Source organism: Nannospalax galili, unplaced genomic scaffold (genome assembly GCF_000622305.1).
Source record: "Nannospalax galili isolate Female #2095 unplaced genomic scaffold, S.galili_v1.0 scaffold936, whole genome shotgun sequence".
Lineage (NCBI taxonomy): Eukaryota > Metazoa > Chordata > Mammalia > Rodentia > Spalacidae > Nannospalax > Nannospalax galili.
In genome coordinates, this window is record NW_008337142.1 from 1,172,931 (window position 1) to 1,196,521 (window position 23,591).

The 23,591-nt window shown below is 40.3% G+C and overlaps 2 protein-coding genes across 7 annotated transcripts in view; one reads left to right on the top strand and one right to left on the bottom strand.

Moving 5' to 3' along the window:
- The window catches only part of Zfp91 (ZFP91 zinc finger protein), a 38,658-nt gene extending 24,318 nt beyond the window's left edge, over positions 1-14,340 (bottom strand). For 2 of the 3 annotated variants that reach the window (XM_008832168.3, XM_008832167.3), the window contains exons 1-2: positions 13,334-14,340; positions 8,058-8,086 (exon numbers count right to left, since the gene is read on the bottom strand). In XM_008832168.3, the coding sequence (XP_008830390.1) occupies positions 8,058-8,086; positions 13,334-13,689 (385 nt within the window). In that variant the 5' untranslated portion in view covers positions 13,690-14,340. Of the gene's footprint in view, positions 1-3,052; positions 3,163-8,057; positions 8,087-13,333 lie in introns of those variants that run through there. The other variant, XM_029563153.1, reaches the window with a different exon arrangement.
- Positions 14,341-14,503: 163 nt separating this feature from the next.
- Lpxn (leupaxin) overlaps positions 14,504-23,591 on the top strand; it is a 47,558-nt gene continuing 38,470 nt past the window's right edge. The window contains exons 1-3 of one of the 4 annotated variants that reach the window (XM_029563156.1): positions 14,762-15,193; positions 17,046-17,111; positions 22,599-22,756. In XM_029563156.1, the coding sequence (XP_029419016.1) occupies positions 17,099-17,111; positions 22,599-22,756 (171 nt within the window). In that variant the 5' untranslated portion in view covers positions 14,762-15,193; positions 17,046-17,098. Of the gene's footprint in view, positions 14,678-14,761; positions 15,194-16,551; positions 17,112-22,598; positions 22,757-23,591 lie in introns of those variants that run through there. The other 3 variants (XM_029563154.1, XM_029563155.1, XM_008832169.3) reach the window with 3 other exon arrangements.

A 23,591-nucleotide genomic window follows, 5' to 3' on the forward strand; every position in this document is an offset into this window, starting at 1 on the left:
TCTGTAAACCGGCCCCCACCCTGCCATAAGTTTCTTAAGGCTTCCTTTGTTTTCAATGACCTAGACAATTTTTGTAGAATACGGCTCCATTTCTGTAATGTTCTTTAGTCAAATCTGTCTTCCCCCCCTCCCCCATATTCTTAAGCTGGTTATGAATTTTTGTAAGGAAGAATCTAGAGGTGGAATTCTTAGTACATCATATAAAGAAGGTACACAGTACCAGCGTGCCTTATCAGTTTTTAAAAACTTTTTAATGTATGTATTATGGATCTGTGTGACTCTATGTGCATGATGTGCTTGCAGAGGTTAGACTCCTTATAGCCTGAAATGGGTGCTAACAATCGGACTCTTACTCTAGAAGAGAAGGCAGCAATTTTGTTTTTTTTTCCTTTTCATCTTTTTGAAACAGTCTTCCTGTAGCCCCAGCTGACCAAGAACTCACTATGTAGAACAGGCTGGCATTGAACTCTGCTTGCCTCTGCCTTGAGTGCTAAGATTAGAGCGTGCGCCACCACACCTGGCTTAGAGCAGCAAGTATTCTTAACCACTGAGCCACCTCTCCAGTCCCACCTTAACCACTTTTGATAATCATCTGTCAAAATTCTCAATGTAAGGACTTACATCTCATCTCCTTGAAGGTGATGCACCTATATAAACTTGGAATTCTGCTATATAGATTTGTCCCTTCTTCCACATTTATAGATTCATTTAATCACTTATTTGTTTTATCAACATGGACTTAACCTTTGGGTTATAGTCCTGTATTATTTTTTTTCCTTGCCTATCGTGTTTTCCAGCGTTAGCATTTGAGGGCTCTTTCAACTGGCTCCTAGACTATTTGGTACACCCTCACTATTGCTTATTTGAGCATTTATATATTCCAGAACTACATGATACATAAGGCTAAAACTCTTACATTTTCTGCTCCAGTTCCAAAAGTAGTCATTTCTCCAGAGATTCCTGGCTCTTTACTAAAGAATGATATTGGAAACAAAAGATCTGAATGGGCTCATTAATAGTACTGCATCACTGATTCTGTCTTCGAGATGTAAGAAAACGTACAAACTATCAAATATTTCTTTCTATGTAGCCATCTATAATCATCTAGTATTAGGTTAAACATCAGTCAGCATGCTACATAACTGTATCTGTATTAAGACATAACTCTAGTTTACACAGATAACTTTCCAACTCTTTAATTCATTACTATATAAATTACTTGAACATTTTCCTCTTGCTTAGCTTCTCATTCCAACTGTGAAGACCTTGACCCCCAAAATGCAACATTATTAAACATTACTCCTTTTCCTACAGTGAGTTTATACACTGTAATTTATTCCTTGTCTAGGAGAAACTGATCAGCCATTCTCTCCAAGTTGTTGCAAATGACAGGATTGTATTACCTTTTATGGCTGAATGGTATTTATTCCATTTTGTGTGCATATCACAGTTCTTTATTCATTAGCTGATTCCATTTCTTGGCTGCTGTGAATAGTATACTACTCAATGTAGATGTCAGTGCAGATGTCTGACATGAAGATTTCATTACCTTTAGACATGCATCAGAGTGGTAGTGACAGATATCTGATCTTTAAAAACTTTTTAAGACAATGTTTTTTCTTATATATGTACTAATTTACATTCCCACCAGCAGTGAACAAAAGCCCCCTCCCCCATTCCTTGCCAGCATTTTTTTTCACCCAGAAAGGGTCTTGGTTTATGACCCAGATACCTTTAACAACAAAAAAAATATCAATCCTAAGTCTTTCCAGTGCTAGGATTACAGGTCTCCACTAATACACTTAAATGTGCCCAGCACATTTGACTAGGATGAGGAGATGCCTCATTGTAGTTTTGATCTGCATTACCCTGATGGCTTTGGAACAATTTGCACTAACTTGATGGCCACTTGAATGTTGTAATTAAGTACTTAGATCATTAGCCTATTTTTTTTAAACTGGACTGCTTGTTTTCAATTAACTTTTTAAGTTCTTGTATATTTTGGGTGTTAATCCTATCAGATGAGTAACTTGGATGGACTTTTGCTCACTCTGTAAGCTGTCTTTTCACTCTGCTGTTTTCTTTCCTGTATGGAAGTTTTTGTTTTGTTTTGTTTTGTTTTGTTTTGTTTTGTTTTGTTTTGTGTGTGTGTGTGTGTGTATGTGTGTGTGTGTGTGTGTGTGTGTAAAATCCTTATTTGTCCTGGTTTTTAAAATTCCTTTGTTTTTGTCCATTATAATATTATAAAGGGCCTTCCTTACATTTTTTAAAGTTTTGTACTTTCAGGGCTAATGTTTAATTAAATGTCTAAGTCATTCTGAATTAATTTTTTGAATCATGAAACCAAGGTCTACTTTCATTCTTCTTATGTGGTTATACAGTATTTACAGCCATCATTTACTCCAAAGCAACTTAATAGTATATTTACTTTATGCTAAGGTATTATTTTTTAATTCTATAATTTCAACTTTCCACTTTTGGTGTTAATGAACAGAAAACAACTGACTTTTGTATATTAACCTTGTGGAATGGCTTTAAGATGCCTAGTGGCTATTGCCTTCGGCCTTTTGGAATACTTTCCCAAGACCACAAGAACATAAAAAAGTCTCAGTTGAAAGACAAATGAGAAGAGGAAAACACTCCAATCAAGAAACAGTAAAATGGTTTCACTTTAAGTCACCAAGTGTTTTGGATGATTTTTGTTATAAAACAATAGATAATAAAGTAATAAGGTTTAGAAAATGTCAAAGACGAAAGTTATAAACAGAGTCAACAACCAGTTATGTTAAAGCTGAGAGTTTAGGATCAATGAAGTCAGGAGGCATAATAAGATAGGTGGACAGAAGGCAGGAAGTTTCCTCCAAGAGAATAAACTGCACTAACATTAATGGAACATTTTCATAGATAATTAGATTCATCTGGCTGTTCATTCAACATTTAAAGCTTCTGAACGTAAAAGGTCAAGGTGCATTTTATCAGAGTTAACACCACTTTGTCAGAGATTCTTGTCCTTCAGGGATCATGTCAGTATGAGGATAATGTTAACTCTCACGTAAAGACAGGTAGAAGTTTGGATTCACAGGTGCCACTCGGGACACTGCACTGCCTGACTTCAGCTTCCTTCTGCCAGCCATTCTTCTACACCTCTTCAAGCTGGTGTTGCTGAGAAAAAGACATCTCAATATAAAATAATTACTACAGAGAATAACAACAAAAAACAACTGTCAGAGACAGCGCTTAGAGAGTTGAATTCTAACGAGACAGCGCTTAGAGAATTGAATTCTAATGGGTGATTTTTTTATAGTTACTTCCTTATACTGGGAGAACTTTAAGGCTTGAGTATTATGAAGCAGAAATTTGAGTTTCTGAAATCCACTATTCTATGTACTTCTATCATTAGGTATATTTTGTTTTTCACATATAACTAGCAAAGTCCATTTTGAAATATTATCATCATTATAATAGTAAGCAGTATTAAGCAGATACTAGAAGGTTTTTCTTTTAAAAATATTTAAGCTGGGGCTGAAGCAATGACTCAGCAGTTATGAGTACTTGCTTGTTGCTCTTGCAGAGGAACTGGGTTCAGCTATGAACACCCACACGGCAGCTCACAGTCACCTGTAACTCCAGTTCCAAGGGATCCATCACCCTCTTCTGGCTTCTGTGGGCACTGTGTGCCTGTGGTGCACTTACACACATGCAGGCAAAACACTCATAAACATAAAATACCTCTCTTCCACAACTCTTTCATATCCAAAACCTACAAGATTTTCTTGTAACTAGGAAAATCAAGCCATTAGCAAGGATATTAAAAATCTTTCAAGAAAGAACTGTGACTACATGTCTTGAGCATATTTTCACATCTTTCTTTGTATAAAAACTCAAAAGTAAAAAACTATACAGGTTAGATTCTCTTGTTGGAATGGGGAGAAAAAATTAGAATGCTTACTCTGAAGATTTTACAAATACTGTTCCTTATACTGGAAATGAGACGCATCTATTAAGACAGAAGCAGCCAATGTTACACTGAAGTTCTAAGGAGAAACAAAGGAAAGATAAATGTAGGCAAAATTGGCATGAGGCTAAAGAATCAAATGCACTCCAGCCGTCAAATTAGAGTGCTCTGTTGAAACTGTTAAAACTGAATCTATGAAATTGCTAAAATATAAACTGATTCTCATTTCTAAAAACTTGAGCAGGGGTATAATCTATACATCGGATTAAATCAACACAAAGTAAAGATGTGATCCAAGAGGAAAAACCAAGCCAAACCAAAACTATTATTAGTTCAGTAGTAAATTAAATAATGCAAACAGTTCCAGCTCAGCTCTGTACAATCTAATTAAACTTCTAAATGTTATGAAGTTATGTGATATTCTTTTGGTTTTTTGAGACAGGGCCTTATTTACTATGTGATCCCAGCTGGCCTGGAACCAGCTATGTTGCTTACCCCAGGCTGGCCTCCAAGCCACTCACTTGCTTCTGCCTCCTGAATGCTGCCATGATTAAAGGTGTGTGCCACTCGCTACCTGATGACTTTTAAGACATCTTTGCCAGGGCTGGTGACATAGCTCAGCCGTTAAAGGTACACATTGCTCTTCCAGAGGATCTGAGTTTGGTTCCCAGTACCCAAGTCAGGTGGCTGTAATTCTAGCTCCAGGGAATTCAACACCTTCTCCTGGCCTCCTTGGGCATCCCCACACACAAATGGCAGACACACACAAAAAAGAAATCTTTGCCAAATACCACTATTCTTCCAAGGGTAATTTAAAACACTAAAACAATTTTGAAGAAAAGTTAAATCCTGAAGTTTAATATAGTAAAACTATCATGCATTGAGCCCTGAAAAGAATGTTTTCCATAACCTTTAGTTCTATTAATGATCCTAAAAAGGGAAATCTTAAAATAAACTGCAGGGGCTGGAGTGATGGCTCAGCGGTTATGAGAACTGGCTTGCTCTTCCAGAGGACCTGGGTTCAATTCCCAGCACTCACAGGGTGGCTAACAACTACCCATGACTCCAGTTCCACAGGATCCAATGCCCTTTTTCTGGCATTGCATGACATGGGTGCACATATATACATGCAAGCAAGCAAAATACACACACAAAATAAAAATAAGTAAACCAAAACCCCCTTTTGGGCTGGAGAGATGGCTCAGCAGTTAAGAACACTGACTGTTCTTGCAAAAGACCTGGGTTCGGATCCCAGCACCCACATAGCAGCTAACAACTGTCCGTAACTCAAGTTCCAGGGGATCCAACAGCCTCTTTTGTCCTCCCTGGGCACTGCATGACACAAGTGAACTTACATGTAGGCATAACACTCATACACATAAAATAAAAATAAAATATTTTAAAATAAATTGTGATTAATGCATTTTTCTAATTACATATTACTCAAAATCAAAGTTCCTGAGAAGTCCTGTAATAAATACTGTATTTAATGCTGTTAACCACAGTACTGTCCACATTTACTTGACGTTGTAGTATTTTATATTATTCCAATAAACATTTAAAACACATTTTATAGTAAACCTCTGTCTTTTTATTTTGTTGTACAATTTTACTACTATTGGTTACTAAATATCTGACAGTAAAGAAGAAAAAAGCAGGTCATGTATAGTTTTGAAGAAAGTCAAAGAAATTAAAATGAAAAGTAATGCACAGAATATTAATGAACTACATTTAGAGATACCACCCTTTTCATTATGAGTGTTAAGTTTAAAATAGAGAAATTTAATGAAAAGTGAAAAAGGAACAAAGAATCCATCACTCAGGAGTTTTGCTAACATTCTTGGAAATTCTATAGTCACAAAAATTCTCTGACCCTGGTAACTAAACTTTCAAGTTTTAATCTATTCTTTTCTTTCCTTCTGCATGAAGCATCCTCATCAAGATACCTATCTGCATACTGAGGCCAAACATAAGCTCCCCAAAGAAATCTTCCTTTGCTTTTCACAGGCACCTGCGTACACACACATGCACATACTCACACACAGACATGTACACACATACTCAAAATTAATAAAATACCTCAAATCTCTAGAAAATAAGAAAACTAGCTCTAAGTATTTTTAAAGTCCCCACACCTTTGTACAAGTATAAGCCACTTCAGCTAAAATTCATTAAAATGAATAGAAATATCCCAAGTTACAGGGTAGCCGTTTGAGAAGTGGTAAGAAAAAAGAAACAACTGTAAATACAAAACAGTACAGGAAAATATAAGTACTAGGGCCTTCATCTCTTTATTCACTGGTTCCAAATTAGCTATATATCCTGCCCAGAGAGCTTAACTTCTCTAAAGGTAGACAAATGAAGACGTAGGAAATAGGAGTCTGAAACACTCAGAGCCATTGACTAGTAGATTAATGTGGGATAGATCTTGAGACTCAGAGGTAAGCTTCATGTCTCCCCAGCTGCACAACTACCCAGCATGCCAACACTTCCAGAAACAAAAATCATTTCCAGTAGTGCAAACCTTCTACCACATTTTCCAAGTTTTCCTCAACACAACTCCAAATAGTTTTACTATTAAAGTTTTATTCTCATAAGAAATACTCTAGGACTTGCTACCCCCTTCTCCAAATTTTCCTGCATCATAAAATACAGATGATCTCTTAATAAGGAACACCAGACCTTTTACATTTGGCAGACATAACGTTTTCCAAATGGTAAGAACCTCGCTAGACAAAATAATCCTGTAAAGGGTTCTACTCAAGTCTGCCTTCTATAAGTACTTCCACCTGGTATATTTAAGATATTAGCTTTACATTTCAAGAATTGGAGAAAAAAGAAACGAGGATGGACAAAGAAGTCACCAATTCAAGTTACTGGCTCCTAATCACACATTCTTCTAAATAGCATAAAAATCCAACTTTGAAATTTGACTTCATTTAAAAATAGTCCTTATAAAGAACAGAAAAATTTTCATTTAAGAAGTTCTACAAAATGTATTTATGTATACTACATATAAACATATACAACACACACACACACAAACTTGTATATAAAACAGTTGCAAGCCAAGGCAGGAAGACCCCAAGTTAAGTCTGGGCAATACAGTGGGATCAAAGCCCCCCATCAAAATTAAAGAAACAGCAGCAGGATTTAAGTGGACCATGAAAACTCACTAGTTAACTTCAAGCAAATAAGTTAACTCCAGGAGCTGGGGAAACTGATTGTTTGGACTAGATCAAGAGAAGACACAATAGGTTGGGCATGGTGGCACACCCCTTTAGTCCTACCACTCTGTAGGCAGAGGCAGACAGATCTCTGTGAGATCAAGGCCAACTTGTCTATAGAGTGAGTTCCAGGCCAGCTGGGGCTACAGGGAGACCCTGTCTAAAAATACCCAGAGAGAGAGAAAGAGAGAGAGAGAGAAAGAGAGAGAGAGAGAGAGAGAGAATGAGAATGAATGTGAATTAGTTCATTAGGTCCAGTTTTGAATGCTGCTGTATCAAGGATGACAGTCAAAGATTAGGAAAAGTATATATATATAAAACAGTTATCACAACACATTGGAGACAATTTTAATAGACCAGCCTGTAAACCAGAATAAAGCCTCTTATATTTAAAAAGTAAAAACCGAACACTGACTTCCCTTTATAATCCAATCCAGGCAAGGAGAAAACATGTATCAATACATGTATCTGGTTTGCTAAAAACTCTAAAAAGAAATGACCTAATGATTGTTCAATTATTCACCAGGCTGAAATCTTAGAACACATTCCACGTCTCAAACTACAATTATGAGTTCACTAGTACCAAGACTTGCCTACATTTTACTCTGTATTGTTATATATTATGCTTGTTAATTCTTTAAAACAAAGGCTATTTTTAAAAATAAGAATGGCCATTAAATTATGGGTTCATTATTGAGTTTCTAAATATAAAGACACTCTATTGTCCAAATCTGCTTGCTGTCGTTTAATGAATTCTAACACCTCTACTAAAGACTTTGAATGCAACATCAGTGATCAGGCTGAAGCTTATTACAGTTTCTATAAGATCATAAGATCAGGATTATCTACATATCAAAGTTAAGAATGGGTCTTACCTTTATCAGTTGTTATTTTTTCTAAGCATCTGAAAGAAATAAGAGCCAACCGTTACATAAGTAATTGTGCATTTTCTCAGAACACAAATTATTTATCTTGTTCACTTCCAGAATGATCTAAAAAGCATCTACACTATGTTGTCTAAAGACAAGACTAAGTTCAGCAGTGGTAGAAATCCTCAACTGCTGTACTGTCCAATGTTAAGTCACATGTGGTTGCTTAGCACTTGAAATAGCCAGTGTAATTGAGGAACTGAATTTTTAGAATTTTATTAATGTAAATTTAAAGAGTCGTGTGTAATAAATGACAGCATGGAAGAAGAATATCATCTCAAGCTTTCAATGATGAAAAACTAATACAAAAAAAGTTGCTGTTTTTACTCCAGCAAGTGGTTATGTAAGGAAATCACTGTCCTTACTTTACACATGCAAAGAACCAAGGATGAACTGACAATTCTGAGAGGTGTTCTAAAACAGTTCTGCCAAAAAAGGGGGCTAGGGAGGAAGGTATAGCAAGAACAGCTTAAGACCTTGGTGAAAATACCGAGGTTTCATTATGCTGCTCTTTCAACAATTTTCATAACCAAAATTTAATGAACTTTAAGAGACTTTTCAAAACTGTTCACTAAATCTAATAAAAATTTCTAAAAAGACGACAGATGGATGCCCCAAATAAATTAACTAAAACTTTACAAATTAAATAGTAAAAAAATGTTCAAAAAGTTAAGATGCCCCCGATTTAAGAAAAAAAAAAATGTTGAGGGTCTGGAGAGATGGCTCAGCAGTTAAGAGCACTGGCTGCTCTTGCAGAGGACTCAGGTTTGGGTCTCAACACCCACATGGCAGTTAACAGTCTATAACTCCAGTTCCAGGAAATTCAACACCCTCTTCTGGCTTCTGCAAATATGGCACAAAACGGGTGCACTTACATACATGGAGGCAAGACAGTCATACATAACTTAAATAAAAAAAATTCAAGTGATTCCCATGTTTTTAAAATATTTTATTTTTATTATTTTGTATATGAGTGCACTGCCTGAATGTATGTGAGTACACCCATGTCGTGCAATGCCGTGGAGGTCAGAAGAGGGCTTCGGATTCCCCTGGAACTGGATTTAAGGACGGTTTGCAGCCACCATGTGGGTGCTGGGACTCGAACCTGGATCCTCTGCAAGAGCAGTCAGTGCTCTGAACCGCTGAGCCATCTTTCCAGCCCCAGATTCCCATGTTTTTAATTTAGGAAATCATTACATGTAACTGGTAGACAGTGAGTGCGCTCCACTCATTTCCCAACTGCAAAAATAAAATAGCTTGGGATTGGTTATGAAGATCCACATAGGGGGCTGGAAAGATCAACCAGCAGTTACAAACACATGTACTGCTCTTGCAGAGGGTCTGGGTTCTGCTCACAGGACCCATATCAGAAGGCTTCTAACCACCTGTAACTCCAGTTCCAAAGGATCCCATGCTCTCTGGCATCTGTGGGCACATAAACTCATGCAGGCACACTAACATACACATAATTTGTTAACTACATAGTAACTCTGCAGTGCAAAGATTTTCTTCTTTGCAAGTAAACCTAATGTCATTAACTAAAATCTTTACATACTGTCATTTTGTGTCATGTTTTCAAGGTTAGCATTGCAGTAATTTTACTTTAGCTTATACTATAAACTTCCCAATTAACACAAAATAATTGTGAGTTACCCTAATTTTAGTAAGTGGAACACTAAGAACACACCTGCTAAGTATCTAGCCTGAAAATTTTTTGAATACTATCTCTACCGCCACACTGCCTACCCTAGGTCCCCAATCACTCAGGATCCCACTGAAGCCTTTGAGAAAGGGAGGGCTGCAGGTTCTGTTCAATTCAGAGGATCACCACCTCATCCATCATTTGCACTATCTGTAACCCAGAGAAACTACAGAACCTGCCACCTATAGGCTCATAACCATTTTACTTTTAGCAAAATGAAAGAGAAAACTCTGAACTCCATGCACTAGATATTAAACATGTTTTCTTCATATGTCACTCATTTGAACCTAAAAGAAAACTCCAAACACTCGGGTTTTGGTTAACAAGGTTATTCAACAGCTACATTATAGTTTCTGAAACTGTATTTTTTTAAAAATATTTTACTTATTATTTTTACTTTATGAGTATGATTGTATCGCCTGCATGTATGTAAGTGCACCTGTGTCATGCACTGCCCATGGAGGTCAGATAAGGTCATCGAATCCCCAGGACCTAGAATTACAGACAGTTGTTAGCTGCCATGTGGGTGCTGAGACTCGAACACATATCTTCTGCAAGGCAGCCAGTGCTTGTAACTGCTGAGCCATCTCTCCAGCCCCAGAGGTACACAGTGTATGTTTAAAGAGTCTTAAAGTCTAAAATGCACAGATATCCAATATTACACAATGGAATGAAAAGAAACTTTGTCCTTTAAAGCTAGTCTTAATTTGACAATTTCACTCTTTCCATAGCGGTACTGTAACATAAAAATAAGAGTTAGGCATAGTAGAATACAACTTTAATCCTGGCACTTGAGAGGCAAGGGCAGGTAGATCTTCCTGAGTTCCAGGCTAGCCTGTCCAGAGGCAGTTCCAGGCCAAACAAGGATACATACTGAGACCTTGTCTCAAACAAAAACAGAAACAAACAAGAGACAGGACCCTCAATTATGGCACCAATGGTCCTAGCACATGCTTGTTATACAACACCGGCCTCTGATCCAATAATCATAACTACACTGAGGGGCCTAATTCCTAATAACTACTTTTAGAATGATTCTAGCCTTTATGCCTTTCTTGTGCACATATTCACTGAAATGTTTACTTTCATTCATATTATCTGTTCTTTTAATTCTCAAAAGCTTCAATATGAAACTGTTATGCACTTAAATTGATGAAAGTATAACCTATTTATTATCCAGCTTAAGGCTCCTTTCACAAATTCAACTCATCTCTCAAAATGTCGAGTGACTGGCCCAAGGTCACCCAATGAGTGGTACAGAGCTGACACATCAAGTTTTTGCCTCACCTTCAGGCTTTTCTCCACTATATAATTTGCCTTCCAAAAGCAGCACATGGTTCAATCAATCCAAATCTGTCTTTAACCTCTTAAAACAATTCTATGTATTTTGCTTTCTCTTTGAGAGAAACAAGCTAAACAGCTGATTACTTGGGTCTGGGTGTGGGGGGCAAGGATGTGCAATGGATGGAGAAAGAAGAGGAAAGAAAAGGATCTGAAAAGAACAAGTAATTAGTATGGAGATTAAATTGCTCACCTCCATTTTAATCTGTCATTTTATTTGGAAAGAGATGCATCAAGGTCAGAGTTCAGTAAACTGACACTCAAAAACATTTGAAATGTCTTAAGGGATTAAGTAAAAAATTAGTTTAAAAATGAAACTGTCACTGAAAACCTGTAAACCATGCACATAAGTTTGGCCAACAACTGCTAATCAATGCACAGGCCCCTTCTTTCCACCTCAAAGTCCTTGAAGGCAAGCACCAGGTCTGCAGCCAGTACACTATCAGTACGAGGCCCAGTTCCTTTTCAAAGGAAGACTGCAAACTTCAAATGTGCAAAAACAGTACGATAAATTCATTTAAGCAACCTGACCAAACTGTATAATTTTAAATACATGAACAAGAGATGACTGTGAAGGTAAAGAAGTAAAGGCTATTCTTCCGATTTCTAGTATTATTCCCTCTCACAAAGAACACTGGCCAAAAACAAACAAGCAAACAATCTTACTGGGATATCCAAGAGCAAATGTTTCTACCAACAATTATATTGCACAAACAAAAAAGTCCTTTAACAGTCTTTCATGTGAGGGAAACATAAATCATGAGCAAGAAAACCTGCTACTCTAGGCATAACCAACCTGAATCAGATATACTGAACTTTCAACTGGCAGATGAGAATCAAAAAACATGAAACTTTGCAGAACTGACACACAAGCCACCAGCACAATCCACTCCTATCCCTGCCTCTGTACCATTTAACACGAAACAGCAAGTTTTACCCAGTATTTACCTATGTGTCAGGCACTATGTAAAATGATGTGCATTTAATCCACACAAACTCAGGTCACAGGTTATCCCTCAACTGTCTAGAAAGAAACGGAGGTACACACACATAGTTTAAATAATCTGCCCAACAGTTTTATCACTACGATTAATGATACACATCTTTTCATGAAATGCATGTACTCTCAAATCAGTTCAACAATTTGTGACAACTTTTACTGACCACAGAATGGTCGTTCCTTATAAATTCTGCTAGCTGAAATCACAGTGAAAACTAAGGAAATGTTTATAATAGTAAAATATGACACCTTTGTTTCTTACTGCTTTCAGAGAGGTTTCAAATGTAAGTATTCGGAGCCACAGATTTAATTTTGGAACAGCCCTGTTCTTGCACTTTAAAAACCTACTAGGTCTAATCTAATGTAAGCCAAACCGTACCACTATCTCTACCGGCCGGATGGAGATGTGAAAACCTGAAGTCCTTCCCCTTCAATTTTTTCCGCCTTAATTTTTTGCACTTGAAAAGCAAATGACATAAAACGCTAAATAGTGAACTCAAAGGTTAATCGAATACAACTTATAAACCCATCGTCTCCAACAGTTAACATGAGAATCACATTAATGAACAAAGTAAAAACTGTGTGCTCCTGGGGATCTGTTAACGGTTTCTCTACGACCTCTCCGTAATAATTCTTTTCAGCTCAATCTATTTTTAAGAATGCAGCACCTTCGTTAAAATGTATGCAAAAATACACACACACACACACACACACACACCCACTAGGTACTAAAAAACACATCTCATTTAGTTGCAAGAAAATACTCTATGCTTCAAAGTTGGTAGAGCCACGTTATCACTCTGAGCGTGTCGGAAAAGAACGAAAACCAATGTGAAAATCTGGGAGAGTGGGAAAGGCTCCGGGCAGGCGAGAGGGACCGGGCGAGCACCTTCTGCAAGGCTGGGGATGTCCTAACGGAGATGCGACGTGACACTCGACAGCCGGGGGAGGGAAGGGGCGAGGCTGACAAATAGGTATGGAATAGGACGGGGGCGGGCGGCAGCTGGGGTGCCCCTGGCGCCGGGGTGCAGTGAGCCCTCGGCCCAGCCGCGTCGCGCGTGCGGAGCCGGCAGGGGGCAGAGCAGGCGGGTGTCACGTGGAGCGGGCGCTACGGGAGCCGAGAGGCCTGCGTGCGGACTGGAAGGGGTCTCCCACCGCCGCAAAGACAGCGTTACTCACTGGAGTCGCGGACTCTTCTTGCCCTGAGCTGGCGACGGGGGCTTCGCGGCCTGGGCCTGTTGCGCGGCGGTGTCGGGAGGCCTGGCGCTGGGGCTGCTCCTCCGCCGACGGGGATACTCGGCCTTCCTCCGGCGGGACACCGCGGCGGCGGCGGCGGCCGCAGCGGCCCGGCCGCGGTCCCGACCTCCCCTCAGCACGCGGCTGGTCGCGGTTTCCGCAGAAGCCGCCGCAGGCGCCGCCGCCACCTCACCTGGCTGCGCCTGGGGCTCGTCCGGAGCCGCCGCGGCCGCCGCCGCCTGTCCGCCTTCCTGGTCCTGTTGCTCCGGGGATCGCGGCTCCTCCGTCTCCCCCGGCATCGGGCTCGTCCGTCCCCCACCCCCTCGTCCCAGGCGGTGGAGGCGGAGGCGGCGGCTGCCGCGACGCAGCTCCCCCCGCCCCCCCCCGGACTCCCGGAGCGTCCGGCTCACTCTCTCCGGAGCGCTTCTCTTCCCCCTCCCCTCCGCCCGCTCCGAGGGTGCCCCCCCACCCCCTGCCACTCAAGGCCCGCGACCGCCGGCGGCGAGTGCGCGCGCGGCCGCCACACACTTGCAGCGGGCCAATCGGGGAGGAGGATCGGTGTGCCGGCCCCGCCTCTTGCGGCCTCACAGGCAGCGACGTCCGCGGTGCCCGCCCCCCGCCCCTTCCGTCAGCCAATCTGGAGCCGACTCCAAGGGAGCGCGCGAGGTTTCCTTCCTCGCGCACCCGTTCTCACCGTTAAACGGCTGTCTCGCGACAACCCCAAAGTGACCTTTTCCCCCCTCGCAGCGGAGCGCAGGCTAGGGATAGTGGGAGGGGCAGGGCTGGCGAGGGAGGCCAGAGGGAAGAAAAGGCACCTTTACCCGCCTCGCGGTCGCCCGCGGCTGGCTGCGCGCGCACCTGCCGCCTGGAGGCTACGCGGGCGCCTCGAGGGCTCTAGCTAGCCTCCTTGAGGCCTAGGAAGTAGCCTGGGCGTAGTTACGCCTTCTCCCCGACCCCACCTTCCTGTCTCTGGCCTTCCTGTCGCCAGCGCCGCCAGCTCTTGCGGGGAGAAGGGGGAAATGTTTTGAGCTGTCGCTTCGCCTTTAAGAAAAAAAGGCCCCGTCCGTTGCCGGATGAAAGTCTCTGAAAAAATGGCGGCGGTGGGACAGAGGCGGGGTTATGGGGGCTCTGAGGGCCCACCGCTTGGCGCATGCGCAGTGCCCACTTAGCCAACGGCTTCCTGGGAGTTGAAGTCCTAATTAATCTGGGTGGCCAGGAAAAGGATGGGAAACTACAGGCGGAGTTTTCCACTGATCACCATGGGAAAGGTAGTTTTCTCTCCACCGTGTGAGTTTATTTTCCAGGGAGGCAGTGCTTCCGGGTTAGGCCGCAATGCCTGCCTACCTCTGGGCTCAAATATTCAGCCAATTACTGGTTAGGGTTGCCTGGAAGAGTTTATCCTACTCCGTACTTTTAAACTTGGCGTTCGCATAACTATTCTAAGGTGCCCTCGCCATAATCCTTATTTACTTTGGAACTGACACCTCCTTTGCGACCATCTAGCCACCGTTCGTTATTCCTCCCTTTCTCTTGTGAGGCCCTGGCGGTCAGGGACTCATTGCGCTTCTGTCACTTCAATTTTAATGAAATTGGTAGAAAGCTTTGTAAAGTTGCTTTCTTGTTGGATTTTGGAAGCCTCAGGGAGCTGGCTTTGCTTATTTAACCTGGCTGTGGTCTCTGAACCAGAGGGAGGGATGAGCTGTTTGCGTGACTTCAGTGACCTATGTGCAAAAGGCTAAGACCCTGAAGTCGAACTTGCGGGCCACCTCCAGCCCTCAGGCTACAGGCCTCTGTGGTTTGTAGGTATGTAGATATTTCCACTGCACGGGAAGCACAGTTCGGCGGCTTTGACCGAAAGTTCTTTTGTGCCTATTAGCTTGTGCAACAAAGTTACCTTCCTGCTAGGTAAAGGAATGTCTCCATTAGGTCAGGCTGGAACTGGCAATTCTGTAGCCCCTTGCATTGTTTCTTTCCCTTCTATACATTGTATGCATTCGTTCCTTTCCCTTTTATACATTGTATGCATTCCTTCCTTTCCCTTTATACATTTGTATGCATTCCTTTCCTTTTGTTACATTGTACGCGTCCCTTCCTTTACTTTTTACATATTGTAATCACGGAACAACCTGCTAGGGCAGTTTCTTACCCTGGGGAGATGAAAATATCCAGACTTATAATATGCACAAGAAGGTAGAGGCAAGATTTGGCGATCTAATTCTAAATTTCACACTAATCATTAAACTGTAGACAAGTAGCTAAACCCATTTTTCTTACCAGCGTTTGGCTCAGTTGTCACACAGTTAAGGCTAACGCCTGTGCTGAGGATTTTGCTCTTTCTCTAGAACTAATGTCATTTTCAGGTGTAAAAACAGCGTCAATGGGAATTTTTTCAAGCTGTATTTGTAATGAGCAGACTTGGAACAGCACTGACATCCAATGGCTACTTAAAGTAATACAGAAAGGGATTCTTAAAAAGAGATCTTAGTAAAAAACACAAAAACAAAACAAAAAAAACGACTAATGCATTGTAGAAATCACACACCCTGGAGTAGACTCTGAATTATATAGTAAGTAACAAAGCTATCTCTTCTGTTGTTTTACAAGTTACTATTCCTTGAGCCTGTTTGCTAGTAAACATGGCGACAAAGCCTACTTCCCAGGGCCACAATTAGAGTTCTTTATGTACTGCCTTCTCAGAGTAGACCTTTTATAAATGCTTTCTTTCAAGATGAACAAAACAGTGATAAAACAGGATGAAAAAAAAACATTACTCACTTTTTAGAGCAACTGTTATAAGGCAGTTTAACTATGCAGGAATAAACCTTAAATCTTCTGGATTGATTTTCCCATTAGAGGATATATATTTGCATTTTGGACAACTGTGTAAACCAGTACCTGAGAAGCCAGACATGATTCAACTTCTTTCCTACTTAAAAGAATTTACAATCTGGGCCATTGAGATAGCTCAGCAGGTAAAGGCACTTGCTGTCAAGACTGATAACCTGAGTTCATTTCCAAGACTCACATGGTAGAAGAAGAGAACTGGGTCCTACAAGTTGTCCTCTGACTACCAGTGTGTGAACATGCACACACACGCCCACACCCCCCCCCACAGTAAATAGTCCAATTTAAAAATATTTTTGGAAGAATTTACTATTTATACAAGATGGCAGATAAGCATGATTTCTAAAATAAATACAAATGGTGAAATGAAGTTGGTCCCTTTTAGATGGGAATTTTAAAGAAGGCTGTATTTTCATGGCCCTCCAGTTTCCCAGAAAGAAAGAAAGAAAGAAAGAAAGAAAGAAAGAAAGAAAGAAAGAGAAAAAAAGCTAGCATGGAAAAACCCCACAAAAATAAACCTGCAATTTCTATGAATTCAACATAAATTCAAATGAGTAGGTGTTCATTTTTGAAAAATCTCTTTTTGACTCTTTTATCACTTTGGCCAATGTAGTATCAAAATCTAAATCTTGCACAACTGCCTTTGCATGTCAGCACTATTTTAAAAACTGTGCTACTAGCGGGGGAAAAAAAGAAAATTGTCAAATCAGAAGTGAGGAAGTGCTAAGCAAATACAGGAACCAAAAAGGGCTATAGAAGCTGCTTTGCACTGTCTCGCTCAGTTCCGTTGTGTTCCCCGTCTTCACCACAGGCCAAAGCAGTTCTTCACAACCTGCCCGACCAGAGCATCGTGGTTGTGGGATAATGGAAGAGTTGGGTGAGTTGGGTGCTTCTTGGAGAAGACACTCTAAGGAAATGTGGACTTAGTCACCATCTCCATGTGCGACGAGGCATAGTCTAGTCAGATGGAGGATGTTGCTGGGAGATTTTTTACACTTGGATCCTCAGCTTAACCAAGAGTGAGGCAGGAGGAACTATGGCTGTCTGGGGGGAACTGTGGGTTCACGCTGCAGCAGCACAGCAGGCAGAGAGTTCAGTGCTAACCACAGAGCAGACTCTGTGTTTTCAGAGGGAATTTTGATTGAAATGGCCATTTTATTCTGAACATCTCCTTAGGCAGCTATTGGAGTTCATAGATGTGTGATAGAAGGTGATTGTGGTGATGTCATTGAGGGGAAAGTAAGGAGTTGGGAGGGAATGGAAAGGAAGGAAGAAGAAAGAAGACTGGGAAGGGAGGAACGGAAGAAGGGAGGGAGGGAGGGAAGGAAATTAGGACAGTAGTAACAATAAGAATTCCCAGAGGATGGAGAAAAGCCAGAGTGATTTCATTTGTTACATAGTTTTCTATTAAATCAGGGAGATAATGCACCGGCATTCCAGTGGTTTTTGTTGCTAAGATTTTTATTCAGAGGAATCCTGAAAATTACTATGGCCTGAAATATAGATTATAGATTATCATATAGAAAAAACCTGGGGGCAGTTTTATTGCAGGTAACTATGCCAAAGGTCATGTTCCAAATAAGGTCAGGCATCCATGCTTGGTGGCAATTTCCAGGTAAGTGAGGCAGAGAACAGGAGGCCCCTGCTGAGAAAGGGAGTCCTTCCATGTAGCGCCATGCCCCTTGGGGCTATCTGGACATGGGGGACTACAACCTTAGCAGCAGGGTCCTCCAGCAGCCCACTTTGGGGCAATTAATATCAGCCGTGGAAATGTAACAGGCTACCATATTCAGAGAGACCACTGATTTCAAATCTTTGGAGTCCTGTAAAGTTTTTGTTCGTGGGACACATTTACTTGACTTTGACAACTTGTTTTTTTCCTGCGTCTTAACACTGAGTCACTAACTTTCGCACAGTTTTCCTATCTGTATTAAGCTCACATTGTCCCTGGGTTTGTGTTTGTGGACAAGCCCAGACTGCCAGCAGCAACAAAAGCGTATTCCTTGAGCATTGTCTTTAAAAAATTATTTGGCTAGGCATGGTGGCACATGCTGGGCATGGTAGCACATACCTTTAATCCCAGCATTTGGGAAGCAGAGGCAGGAAGATTCCTGTGCATTCCACATAGCTCCATGCCAGCCAGACCTACAGAGTGTGGCAATCTTGCCTCAAACAACAAAAAAATAAAAAGCAAAAAGCAAAACAAAAAAATCTGGGTTGTGAGAGCAAGAGAAACAGAGGAAAGAAGGGAGGAGATGGTAATGAAGAGAAAAAGTTGGTATTTAATAAATATCGAAGTGTTGGGGCAGTAAAGTACATTTTGATACTGGGGTAAATGCTGTATTTGAGAGCTTGGTGTAGAATCTGATCCTTATCCTGTGTGAGCATTGGGGGGAATTTGTGTTTCTCCAGTGTCCAGTTTTTTCTTTATTTTATGGGTACCAAATTTTATTCCAAAAATTAAAAGAAACCTAATACTGGACAAATTCAAATATGCTAATCAACTTACTGTCTACAGTGATCTCTGGAAATAGGTATTGACCTTCTTTTTTTTTTTTTTTTTTTAATAAACTCTAAGGAGCACCTGACACCAATAGTAAATTACAGGTTACAAATTCCTCTGTGTTCAAAGTGTGTCAGTTCAGGTGGCCAGTGGAGCAACACATTTTTTTTTTAATTGTGTAGTTTTGCATTTTCTGAGCACAATCAATGTTAGAGAAATCTTGTCCAGAAAATATAAAGTATCAGTTGGTAGCTTGGAAGCTAATCTGTGCAGCTTATCCAGTTAGCTACAAGTCAGCAAGACTGCTGGTGACTACCCCTCAACAATGTCTTTAAACTGTCATTCTTCCCCTGCTACCCCAACAGGGCATGGTGATACATGCCTCTAAACCCAGCACTCCTGGGGTAGTGGCAAGGGGATCAGGAGTTCAAGGTTATGTTTTGCTGTATAGCAAGTTTGAGGCTAGCCTGAGCTACCTTACAAAACAAAACCGAAGAAAGCAAGGGATATCTGCCAGGCCAGGTGTTATGGTTTACACCTGTAATCCCAGTATCAGGATGCTGGGCAGGAAGATTGCTATAAATTTGAGGCCAGCCTGGGCTACTGAGTTAGTTCCAGGTAAGCCTGGGCTAGATTGAGGCACTGCCTCAAAGAGCAACAACAGCAGAAACCAAATAGCTATCCCCAAAGGCGTGAGGTGGGTTTCTCTTCCTACCAGTGTGAGCAAATGTTTTCTCTGTGCAGAATATATTGCCTTAGAGGTTGGTAGCTGCTATCCACCTCGCAGGTTTTCCCTAAATCTTCCCTAGATCCTTACAACTTATCGAGACCCCTAGAGACCTCACTGTACTCCTGACATGTTAATATTTAAGTTCCACAGGTCAAGGACTAGGGAGAACTGCACAGTTTTCAGTCTAGCATCCCTTACCCCCAGTAATCTCATATTTGTCATGCTGAAATTAGTCATCTTTAAACTATAGCATTTGCATTATGCAAAAGGAATAACCTCAGGGTGCTGGTGAAATGTGTCTTCACAGGAAACAGGAACCGAAAGGCCTGTTAACTCATGAGCCAGAAAAGAGTGTTTTAATAGATTTGGTGAGCTGAGGCTCCAAAGGGTAATCCATAACCTCTGTGGAATGGTAGTCCCTCTCCACAATCTTTAATATAAATAGATTCTTATTGATCTAGGAAGATCTCTAACTTCTGGTTGGAGCAAGCTTAGAAAGCAGAAAGAAAAGGGCTAGTGGGATGCTCAGTGCATAAAGGTGTTGAGCTGGATCCTCAGGGCTCACAGGATGGACAGAAAGAACTGAATACTCCAAGTTGTTCTCTGAACTTCACATGCACCCATACATATACACTAAATATGTGGTTTTTTTTTAATTTCAAGAGAAAATAGAAAGGAAAGAGGCTCTATTTTACAGAGAGATGTAGAGTGAAAATTGGGAATTCTGAAATTCAGAGTTGAGTCTGGCTAATAAAATCGAGACAAAAGTTTTACTTTCATGTTTTGTCTTCATTTTCTTTACTCTTAAAAGACAAAAACAAAAACAACAGCAAAACCTTTCAAGGGTCAGGCATGGTAGCACATGCCTTTAGTTCCAGAACTCAGGAAACAGAGGCAGGTGGATCTCTCTGAGATCAAGACCTGCTTGGTCTATAAGGTCCAGGTCAGCTAGGGCATCATAGGGAGCCCTGTCTCAAAAAAAACCACCAGTATCAATAACAAAAACAAAAAATCCAAATAAAAGAAAAACAAAGCCCCAAAACCCTTTCATTGGAGAGAATTAAAAAATATGCAAAGTAGGCAAAATAGTTTAATGAAATGTGATATACCTTTCAATTAGTTTAAACAGTCATCAGCTCTTCATTCATTCATATACCTTTTGTCTTTTCCATTTGTGTGTTGTTTTAAAGAAATTTCAGATATTAAATTTTTTATTTGTAAATATTTCAGCCTTAATCTATAACATAAATAAGTATATACTTGTAAAAAGAACCAGCATAACAGTATCATACCACAATAACCAATAGTCTTAATGACAGTTCCTCAGTATCATGAAATGCCACCATCACACCTAAAATTAACTGAAGTAACTTTAATATTACTATTTTCAAATACTCAAAATAGTGTTTGGTATTATTGGTAAACTATTCAATATTGTTTTTTAACACAAATGCTATCAATATCCTCAGTTGTTTTATTTTTTAGAGTTTATTTAATGATCTAATAAAGTTCATGCATTGAAATTAGTTACATGTTAGTGTTTATTCCTTGAAGAATAATTTGACCTAAAGAGTTTAGTTAAACTTGCTTATTTGTAAAATGGTACATAAAGGTCAATATTTTGTGATACTGAGAAAGTTTGATACATTGCTTTTGTGAAAAAAAAAAAACTTAGATTTTTCACTATAACGTTAAGAAGTTGTCATCCTCAGGCTGGGGGTGTGACTCAGTACTAGAGCATTTGTTTAGTGTATGCAAGTCTGTGGGTTCAATCATCAGCACAGTAAATTGGAGAAAGTGGGGAGAGGATGAGACACTTTTGAGCTGGGCAAAAAGGCACACCCCTGAATCCTAACACCCAGGAAATGGAGGCAGGAGGATTGTGAGTTTCAGACTGGCCTGGACTGAATTCCAGACCATCTTGACTTACGACATCCTATCTTAAAAAAATGAAACAAAAATCTAGTCATGACATACAATTTGAAAAATTTTGTTCTATCCAATTGCTTCCTTATGTAGAAGAAGAAAGCTCCAGAGAGTGTCCTGCTTTAGATGACTCAGATAGTCAGTACTGTGATGCTGGGAACTCCAACATGTAGCTCTCACATATCTTGTCGAACTGGGATCAGAAAGCTCCGAGTGGCATCTGGTTCTGCACTCATGAGCCTGTGAAAGTCATTCTGTGTCTTTCCTGATACAGGAAATGAAGATGACATGTCATCCACCTCAAAGTATTAGAATAATTTAAAGAAGAGTCAGCACTTGGGCATACCATTGTGAAGGCATGTGCTAATTTTCTTTCATTGATATGATTCATGTCTTTGTAGTAGAAAAGTTCCAAAACAGCACTTGTGAAATCTGTTGGTTTTCCTCAAGAAAACTACAAAAGAAGTCCCAATGATTTGGATTGCCACATCTTACTTCATTGTGCAATATCTTTGTTTCTTTCCCCCCTAATCTCTTGTCCTCTCCACACCCTAAAAGACATATATATATAATTCTTGGAATAACTCTTGAGATGTTAGACAACAAAAATCAGGGTTAGAATACATTGCTTTTTTCCCCAATTTTTTCATTTTTATTGAATTATTTTTTATTTCATACAGAACATCTCAAACACTCTCAATCATCTTTATACCCTTGTCCCCACTGGCACTCTCCCATAGCCTCCCCCCCCCAACTGGAGCCCATATACTCTGTCATCCCTGTTAAGGCCCACTGTGCCATATATTTTGAAAAATGGTGATAAAGTTACTTATATTTTTCCAGTAGGAAATACATTAGGATCTTTTTTTTTCTAATTGGCTTTTTTTTCATGTGTGTGGGTCATCTGTGTCAAATGAATGGTTAAAAACCAAAATCTATAATACAAGAAATCAAATTAAGAGTGAAACTATGAAATTGAATGCAACCATAAGAAATACCAAACAAACCATATGTAAGGAGGCACAAGGAGGCATTAGACATCTCCTAGGACAGGTCATACTCCTTAAGTGAGGTAAGAAAAAAGGGAGGTGTTGGAAAATAGCCTTCATTGTTAAACCAAGGGCACCATGGGAATATGTAAGAAGAAAATGGTCCTGGATACTTGCATATTCTATATTATAATTCTCTTGTTTCTTGTGATATAGATGCCCTGTTGGAGGAACTGGAACGTTCCACCCTCCAGGACAGTGATGAATATTCAAATCCTGATCCTTGTCCCCTGGAGCAGAAATCCAGCAAGGAGAGTAAGCCTCCCAAGACTTCAAAGACCTTGTCCTCTCCAGGCAATACCAGTCCCTTGCAGGTAACTTTCATTTATTGTGGTACTTTAGATAGAGATGTTTTGGGTGCATTTTTGAAAACTATTTGTATCCCACATAAAATGATATTAAAGGAGAAGCCTGTAGAGAAGAATGAAAAATCTTCAGTATTTGAAGATGGTTGGAGAGAGGAAAGCTAAGAAAATGATCGTAGAATAAATATTGAACCTAATTTCTTGCTAGCAATGAATGGATAGCAGAGTGTTCTCTAGCTCATGCTGATATTGTGATGTAACTCTCTGGGCATCGAGGTTCTGTGTTGCAGTTTGATTGGAGCTGCATTCAGTAAGACCAGAGATCACCTGGAGAAGACCAGGTGGCGGCTTAGATGGGTTTTCTTGGGATGACTGCAGGGTCTTTTTCCTGCTGAACAGATTCAGAGATTCTTGTGTAGCTAGAGATGGTGAAACTCTTGGCATCTACCACAAAGTAATTAAATTCATAAGAAATGATTTTTTAAAAACATAAATCCAGGACTGGAGAGATGGCTCAGCAGTTAAGAGCAGTGGCTGCTCTTGCAGAGGACCAGGGTTCACCAGGGTTCAGTTCCCAACACTCACATGGCAGCTAACAACCATCTGTAATTCAAGTTCCAGGGGACCCCAACATCCTCTTTTGGCCTCTGCAGGCATTGTACAACATGGGTGGACTTACATCCACACAGGCAAAATATTCATACACATAAAAATAAATATATAAGTAAATAAATAAATAAAATTGAAACAAATACCTCCAGAAATCCAATGTGTTCATTTCTGATTAAGTATTAAACTATCGGGTAGAACAGATACCTCCCTCTGCTGATATTTGTTTCCTCAT